This window comes from Myzus persicae, unplaced genomic scaffold (genome assembly GCF_001856785.1).
Source record: "Myzus persicae strain clone G006 unplaced genomic scaffold, MPER_G0061.0, whole genome shotgun sequence".
Classification (NCBI taxonomy): domain Eukaryota; kingdom Metazoa; phylum Arthropoda; class Insecta; order Hemiptera; family Aphididae; genus Myzus; species Myzus persicae.
In genome coordinates this window covers 259642-269115 of record NW_019103713.1, presented here as the reverse complement: position 1 = coordinate 269115, position 9474 = coordinate 259642, and the positions used below count along the sequence as shown (strand labels likewise).

Here is a 9474-nt window from a genome sequence, read left to right as displayed (position 1 = left end):
GGATTGTACCAAAGTGGATCATGCTGCAAAAAAAAACATATTTTTATGAAAAAACATAACGAAGGAAAATTAAAACATTTAACTTACTTCTTGAGTTTTAGTTTCAAATTTTTTTTCGATGACTTGTTGCAGTGCTTCTGATCGCACTGATAATCGGTCTAATTTCTCCAAAATGTGTTGGTAAGGCGAAACAGGTTGTGTATATAAAACAACAAGTCCCAGTATTTCATCAATTTTTGCATCTAGTTTAGCACTAATTATGAGATGCTCAATCCAGCATTCAGCCTCCTCTGGGTTCATATTAAGTTTCTCAGCTAACATACTACAAAATAAGAAAAGGATTTAAATGTTATGAAATTATAAATACAGAATATTCATACCCAATACTAATACACTGATGTACACGACAAAAAGTTTCAAAAATCATCAAACGAGCATTTTCTACAAAATCATCAAGGCAAGCAGTCAAGAAGAAATCATTAAAAAGAACATTCTGGCATTCTTGTAATTTGTCTCTGGCTCCTTCAAAATCAAAGTTAACGTAGAGATTTTCTAGGAGTTCAGTTATAGGATCACGGTAGGTATATGATTCCTAAATACAGTATTAGTATTAATAAATATTTGAAGTGTATAGTAATAACCAGTTCATTTAAACGTTTAATGTTATTAAATGACAATGTTTTTTAAAAAATGAAATTTTGAAATGTTGTTAAACTCACTTGTTGAATAACCTTAACAAGATATTAACCTCAATAAGATCCTTCATAGCTGCTCTTCTTGAACGATTGATGATTACTGCGGTAGCCAAGTAACGAAGAATGTATGGGCACATGGTTTGAATAGCATTTAAATAGCTAGTAACACAATAATTTGTTCATACATACTATTATTTATCATTGCTACTATTATTCACAGTATATTACTTTGGCCTGTACATAAACATGTCAATAATAAGGTCACGTCCCTTAACATGATTGAAAAACACAAATAGACTCCAGTGAATTAACCATGTTCGTTGTTGTAGCAAATCCAATGGAGAACTATTTGTATTGGAATCAATGTACTCTCGTAGTTTGTTTAAATCTTCAAGAGCAGTTTCCCAGTTTTGAATAAGAATTTCAGATGCTAACTTTCCCCAAAGAACATTCAATTAGTTCTAAACAATAATTCAAATACTATAATATATTACAATGAATGCAGTAAAAATTTAACACATTGATGGACATACCTTATCAGAAGGGGTCATAACTAATAAATAAAATTGAAAAATGTAATTTGTGATCTTTGAATAATGTTTAATCATTAAAAGTATATTTATAAATGTAATGAAAATGTAATGTGTTTTAATTATACAAGTGGATGATAGTGATATATCGTTTAATAAGCTGTGTGTAAAAAAATTAACTTTGAAACATTTCCACACACTTTGAAAGAAAAATTTCCTTAAATGTTCATACATCGACATAGTATTTGGAAAAAAAAGAATTTTATATATTAATTTTGTAACATTTGATGTTGAAAGAAAAATTTCCTTAAATGTTCATACATCGACATAGTATTTGGAAAAAAAAGAATTTTTTATATTAATTTTGTAATATTTGATGATTAATGAAGAATTGACAGTGTACATACAAAATGAAATAGTTTTATAAAATCAATGTTTAAAATAGTACTAGATTCTGAAATAATTAAGTTAAATAATAAACTCTTAGAATTCAATTTTGAAATAGTATCCGTCTCTGAAATAATATTTCAACTATCACTATGACATTTACCGAGCCCTACACCTACTATTCCAAGGTTTATGTTATATAATAGACAATATTATCAATAAACATTGCAACGGTTATACTCGTAGATCACATACTTTACTTGATACTCATTTTAGTCTGTATATAACAGTATAAATATTAGGTTTTTCACTAAAAAAATATGTCATTTGAATTTATATCGTATTAACATGCTATTCAAATTATTACAAAATAGTGTATTTTTTACATTGAGCCATTCGGTACATATGTTTAATTAATATAAAAATCACACTTTTTTCTTTGTAAAAGTCAAATCTCTAAGTGAAAATCATTGAACTATGTGGCCCCAGCGAGGATGTTAAAAAGAGATAGTGTATATATTAGAAGTATCTATCTTTGATTAACATGCGGCGTCAATTTAAAATTTTTAATTTATATCGCTATGTGTCAAGTAATAACTTTTAGTGTTTTACTATTTATGTGGCTTGATGCTTGAAACATAATTATTGAACTACGATATATATATTTATAATATAAATATACGTATATATAAATATTCTATGATACATATTTGTAATAATTAGCAATTAAATCTTACCTGCATTCAGAAATTAAACTGTCAGCTTGATAAATTGACAACTAATTTTTTTTTTTTTAGCAATACAAGTCTGTTGTTGAAATATTTAAATTATTTAAAAAATGTAATGTACAGAACAGAATGAAACACAATATTCTGAAATTTGAAATAACTATATATTTACTTTTCCATTCAATATTTATTAGTTTAAAAGAAAAAAAAATGTTAAATGTAATGATTAATATTATTATACAAAAATCTTGAGAAAAGCGAAATATTTTTTTCAACCAAAGTTTAATTTACTGTGACAATTGTATGGCTCTCTAAAACCATAATGGAAAAATATTGTATTAATTGTTTTATGAATATTGAACGGACAGTAGTATATACAGCACAGGTATATTATATAGCATACATATCAGTGGAGCAACCAGAATTTATTTTTTTTGTGTTGGGGGGGGGGGGGAGAGGGATAAATCATTTCAAGAAATTCATTTTCGACAGGTTTATGGTGGAGAAGAGGGATTATGGCTAGGTTAGTTCATTATCGATCACAATATTTATACTGGTAAACATTGAAAAGTGAATACGTTACTGCGTATTATCAATAAAGAGTAATTAAAGACAAAGATAGAAATACCTAAAGTATTCGTTATCTCATTCTAACACACTCGCTCTGTTTTATTTACATTAGTCATATGGGCGGTGTGCGTTCTTTAGTTTCTTTAGTTATTATGTAGTTTAATGGTTAAAATATTTTACTCGCACCGATATTATTGGTTCGTAGCTACATTTTTAAATAACCGCGGTAAAAGCCGTCGTTATCACATTTCCATCAGTATCCAACAGATGTTATCACTCATCACCAATATTATGATAAAAGCTTTTTGAAAAATAATTTTATTGACAAATGATTATAATAATTATTACTATTGAAAATGGAAATAATAACATAATGTCAAGCCGTCCCGTGTCCGTTGTATGTTATATAATTTTACTAAATAATAAAATGTAAACATCGTGTCGCGTCACTGTACTGCAGGTCTCACACTCTAACCGCCGCTGCCTACTGATTCACGGAATTCCTTTCAATCATTGCGATGGCCGTAAACCTGGACATACAGCTGAAGCGATCGAACAAGGTGTATCGCGAAGGCGTAAGTACTCGCTTACTCTCGTCCGCGGTGGTCGTCAATAATTTCTTAGGTAATCGGTGCAAATATTCGCAGGACACGATCGCCGGGGTGGTAATCATCGACACGCCGACGGACGTCAAACACGAAGGCGTGTTCATGACCATCGAAGGCACAGTCGACCTGCAGATCAGCACGCAGAACGTAGGCGCTTTCGATGCTTTCTACAATTCTGTCAAGGTACGTACGCACGGCCCTGCCATCACGATGTTTACCCATGGTTGTCGACGAATTTTCAGCCAGTGCAGTTGATGATGTGCTCATTGGAAATTGCCCGCGCCGGTCGGTTTCCCGGAGGTATCACCGAAATACCATTCGAAGCGCCCGTCACGCCGCTCTTGAACAAAGTGCTGTACGAGTCCTATCATGGTGTGTTTATAAATGTCCAGTATCTGCTGAAGGCCGTCATCAAGAGGAATTTTCTGAACAAGGACATTCACAAAACACTAGAATTTGTTGTCGAAAACAATGTAGGTAAATGTTGGCGGGCAACCAAAACCAATTTCACATAAAATGTTAAAGAGTGTTTTTATTTGCTACAATTTGTTGTAGCCATGTTTAAATATGCTGTCGTCTAAAGTGGACAAATTTGTAATAAATCAAAATACTTTGGCAAATGTAAATGATACTTCCAACATACCAAAGTTTCACATTGTTGGTTCAATCGATTCAGTTATCTGTTCAATTATGCAGCCATTTACAGGAGAAGTGAGATAATATTATGTGTATTGCATTTGATTATTAGTACTTCATTGTTAATTTAAATATTTGTTTTTAAATTTGTAGATGAAAATTGAACATTCTGATATCCCCATTAAATCAATAGATGTACAATTGGTGCGTGTTGAGACCTGTGGCTGTGCTGAAGGTTTCTCAAAAGATGGTAACTTTTTTAATCTTGCTTAAAAGAGCACAAAACACAAAAATAAGTTTTAAGTTTAAAAAATCAATAAATCTTCAATTCTGAGAAAAGTGTAATTGGTTTTAAATCTACTCAGATCATTAAATGAATTATAAAGAATTGAATAAAGATGCGTGACATAATTGAGCAGGGCTTGCTGCAACTGTCGTATCTTATAAGCGTAAAATTGCTCGCTTTCTCTCAATAATATTTGTTGTATGTATGTAATCTGCTCACTGAAGATATTAGTAGGACCAAAACTTTTCTAAAGTGTTCAGTTTTTTTTTAAGTAAGTCTTATAATTGTTATTTTCATTACATACGCCTCTGTAACCACAGCTGCAACACAATATGGTACACTGGCTATTATCTATTTTAGCATTTACAATATTTTTCAAAAAAAACTAAATGTTTTATTAAAATTCTGATATTAATAATATTATCATCTTCAACACAAAGTCACAAATCCATACGTAAATGATTGTGTGTAGTGAAAGAGTTCTAAGCGTGTAAGATAGTTTTATCAAGCCCAGCCCAATGATGTCTCATGGCCATTCTAAATACCCCAATATCTCCTTAAGAGGATGCCACCTTCACATGTATTGTATCTATCTTACAAACGCTTAACATAGCAAATTTGTATGTTCTGTATAATCAATTTGACTCTGTTATGATTAATATTGAAACCAATTGAACTATTATAAAATTCAAAAATAAAAATAATGTCTAGTAAATCTCATTGAGCTTTTTTTATATTTCAATTTAAAAATAAGTTATGAGTATTTTATAATGCATACAAAATTTTCAATTTTGAGACACTCATAACTTATTTTAAAAATAAAATATATAAAAAGCTTAACAAAGCTGAGTAATATTTTTTTTTCATTACATTTTGACAAAATTGTTTTAACTGTTTTAATTACAATAATTTAACATTATATAATAATTTAAATATAACATATTTTCATGTTGTGTGCTCCTTAATGTAAAAATCAAAGTCAAAATTGTATTAATTGCATTATTTAAACAATTTTATAGCCACTGAAATTCAAAACATTCAAGTTGCTGAAGGAAATGTATCAACGGGTATCTCAATTCCAATTTTCATGATTTTTCCAAGGTTATTTTCTTGTTCCACCACAAAAACAACAAATTTTAAAATAGGTAATTCTACATCAAATAATTATTTTCATTTGAACCTCAACTAATTATTTATTTATTGAACCTAATATATGCATAGGCATATTTAGCCCCCCCTGATCTATGTGATAAAATAGAGACAACCAACCCGCTTTTTTTTGTAAATCTAATTTCATTTAAATTAAAATTATAATTTTGGCACAAAAAAAATCTCTAATACAAGTTTAAAAACTACGCCATCAATTATTAGCTAGATCCAAACATGATATCAATAACTGAATTTAATTTTTGGCTGATGATACAGGGAGTTCCTCATATAGTCATCATTTTTGGAAAAATTGATAGTTTATCATAAATCATAATTATTTGAAACTTGATTTAAAATGTAAAATTTAAATATTTCTTATTAACCTTCAAGCGGTCGTTCTATTATTTGAAACAAGGGTGTCGTATTTTTAAAACAGCCCTAATATATTATGATTTATGATGATAAATACACATACCAAATATTGAAATATTTACTATATTTTAAACTTAAATTAATTTAATTTAGGCACAGTAATAAAATAAAATTCATTGCAATGTATTTCGAGTTGTAATTTTATAATGCAGATTATTTATTTTAGCTCATATTTTTAAATAAAAATACCTAAAATTAAGCTTAAAATAAAACATATTGAAGTATAAAAATTCTAGCTTACAATTTAAACTAGATCCAAAGTTTCAAAATACATTTTATCAACATCCTACAGTTAAATATTAATATTTATCCAACCTATTTATGATTGATTGTTATTATTAATTACATTAGAGATCCTAAATAATATCAATATTCAAATGAATTACAACTTACATAAACAATCGACTGCATAATATATTTTTTATCCACATTTTTAAATTTAGAATACATATTATGTAGTTTATTGTAATATTTTTAAAACCTATTTTGAAGGTATTTTGCGCGTATAATATATTTATTTCTTATGTGATTACTGATTATATTGGTGCCAATAATTTTTATTCTATTTACTGATTAAAAAATGATTCCATACATTCCTTGTGTATCTAACAAAATATCCTTTTACATTATTGTTGGGTGGATGGAGAATGGATCCTCTCGTGACCTTTTTTGCACCTCAAGGAAATGTATGTTCAGATTTCTAAAACATTATTGAAAAAATTTGCTCTATTTGCTACTGTAACTGTTTATAATAATACTACTTATCCATTTTATATGCAATAAAACAAGTTTACGCTTTGTGCGTATTCTTATGTATTAATATTTAATTATAGAAAAAAAAATTGTAACAGTGAGTAGCTAACGTCAATAATTACAATAATAATAAACTCTGATTCTGAGAAAATAAACATGGGATATTCTAAATATTAAAAATATTATACAATTCACTATGTAGAATTAATATGTAAGCAAATATTATAAAACCGTGTACACTATACCTTTTCATTTTGAAAACATAATACGCATATTATATTAATCTAATAACATTCATTATTCTTCGATTGTTCAGCTTTCAGCTTTGACATTTCAATTTTAGATGTTGCCATGATTGTTGTATATTACTGTGATACAGCTATTTTTTGGAAATTTCAGTACATATAGTATACTAAATAGTAAATACTATTAATTTATTATCATACTAATTTTACAATTATAATTATTGTCTGTGGGTACTTAGTACAGTTATTGTGTCTATCATAATTGGTAGTTGATGTTGACTGTTATAAGTGTCAAATAGTAATATGTTTAACCTGTTAAAATATTACATAAGTATAAAAAAAAAATACTTTAAATTTATACTAATACCAAGAAACAACTTGCCTTTTGCAAATGTTGAAGTAATTATAATTTAAATGTACACATTCCAATATATTAAAAAAATTACCTTTAGGTATAAGTAATAATTTGTGCACTAATTAAAAATAATAAAATCATTTATAAGAAACAGTATGAGTGATCATTTAACTAAATATTTAATATTTTTTTATATAATGTTTTAATATTTGAAATAAGAATTTTGTTTTAACCAAATATTTAATCTCAAGTAAGTAACATAATTATGTAAACTTAACATGTATGTTATATTATGTTAATAGTAATATTATGTAATTGTACAATTTTGGTAACATATTTTTTGATTGATGATGTTAAAAATTATTATAATTTAAGTCAATATTGGTGGTGAGGGAGTGAAGCCTCTAGATTGTATCTGGCTAGATAAATTCACATTCCCCTTCTCAATAAAATCTTCTCTAAGCCTTTGTTAAGTATATATGATTTGGTTTAGGTTCATAATTTTTGATACCAATTAATAAATTGCTCTATTAACTAGTGATCAACATTAAATATAGCTCTGTTTATGAATATTAATATAATTTTTTTTTTCAGAGTTTGAAGTCAATGTTTCTGTTATTTTTGTAGACGATCACTTAGTGACTGAAAATTTTCCAATCACTCTCTATAGATGAAATATAAATTGTTACTTGTTAATACGGTTTTATAAATAAAATTTTAAATACATGTTTTAAAATACATTTTTTATATAAAAACAATACATGTTTTAAAATACATTTTTTATATAATAACAAACAATAGCTTATAGAATATAGATTGTATAAGCCGTCCAGTTGAGTAACATCACAGATAATGGGTTCACAAAATCACTTTAGCCATAGGTACACTACTAAACAAAAGTAATAAATTTGTAATCTTCAAGTTGGTAAATATCATCAAATATGAAATTGAAATTATTTTCAAGTTTTAAGTTAAGTTTAAATTTTGATGGTAATAACTTTCTCTTCCATCAGTTCAAAGTGAAACTTTATTAGCTATAAATGTGATTCATATAACAGAATAAATAAACATCATTTGAATTTGCTTTTTTGGCTAATTTTAGATTTTATGAGCTTCGTTATATTTATTTCCTTTTTAGAGCTATAACTAATTTTAGTCTGTTAATTATTTAAATGTAATTTTCTTAAATATATTATATTAATTGATCGCTAACAAACATTTCTGTTTGGGAACTTAACATAACTATAATTGTTTAATGCATCTTAAGAGGTTGAGGGAAATTATTCTATTTATTTTTATAAATTATTCAAAACAATTAATTAGATGTATAGATTATCCATTGAAAGAAAAATTACACCAACATTAAATAGTATATGCGTTGTATAAATAATGTTTTATTTCATAACCTGTTCTTTATAAGTTTTTAAATATTTTTTTAGAGCTTCAAAATCCGTATTATAGTTATTTAATTGTTAAATAAATATGTTCTTATATTTGATAATGTACTGATTGTTTAAGTTGGTATTAAATTATGATATATTTTTTAATATAGTACAGTTTTTGATCCCTGGTTTTAAAATTGTAATGGTTACAAAGTGCCATTAAAAGAACTGAACAGGTTATAACATTAACCCTTAAAACTTAATACTATAAGCTATAGTTATTCAAACATATATTATTCAGTCCACGGCTTTTTCGTTTCCTCACAATATTTTGTGTGGGTTTTCACACAGAAAGAAAATATTATCAATAGTAACATATATTATACATACATCAATTATATTGAGACAAACAAATATTTAATAATAATTATGCATGGAAAACCATACTAAAATAAAACAATGTATAATAAAACAATCATGGTTATTTTTTTTCCTCTGTACCACCTCTCCTTGGAGCCAGGACTCAGTTTGAATACTTCTGCTAAAAGTCATTTTACACTTACAATATAAAATTATAATCATAAATTTTTATTAATACGATGGTCATAATATTTTAACTTAATGATAGCATGATTGGTGTTATAATTAAGTAACAAAATGTATATTATAATATTCAAAAAGTTTATATTTCATTTATTGGTTTTACTACTCGACCTTA

The 9474-nt window shown here is 27.0% G+C and overlaps 2 protein-coding genes across 4 annotated transcripts; one reads left to right on the top strand and one right to left on the bottom strand.

Moving 5' to 3' along the window:
* Positions 1-5: 5 nt before the first annotated feature.
* On the bottom strand, positions 6-1285 carry LOC111035120 (eukaryotic translation initiation factor 3 subunit E-like; the record flags this gene model as incomplete). The annotated part of the gene is given in 6 exon segments (XM_022316636.1): positions 6-23; positions 88-322; positions 381-592; positions 749-854; positions 924-1156; positions 1229-1285. Coding segments are annotated over 6 exon segments (861 nt in total), but the record flags the coding sequence as incomplete, so codon positions are not given.
* A 1963-nt stretch (positions 1286-3248) lies between these two features.
* LOC111035121 (Down syndrome critical region protein 3 homolog) lies at positions 3249-8748 on the top strand. Of its 3 annotated transcripts, XR_002604616.1 has the most exons (8): positions 3251-3485; positions 3558-3701; positions 3761-3991; positions 4074-4229; positions 4308-4404; positions 5460-5585; positions 7969-8099; positions 8136-8748. XR_002604616.1 is itself a non-coding variant. In XM_022316638.1 (7 exons), exons 1-7 carry the CDS (start codon positions 3429-3431, stop codon positions 8046-8048), a joined length of 867 nt encoding a protein of 288 aa, XP_022172330.1. In that variant the 5' UTR covers positions 3249-3428; the 3' UTR covers positions 8049-8748. The 3 variants fall into 3 exon arrangements, 2 of the variants coding, with proteins under 2 accessions (XP_022172330.1, XP_022172329.1); XM_022316638.1 differs by having other exon boundaries at positions 3249-3485; positions 3761-3995; positions 4102-4229; positions 7969-8748; XM_022316637.1 differs by having other exon boundaries at positions 7969-8748.
* Positions 8749-9474: the final 726 nt, after the last annotated feature.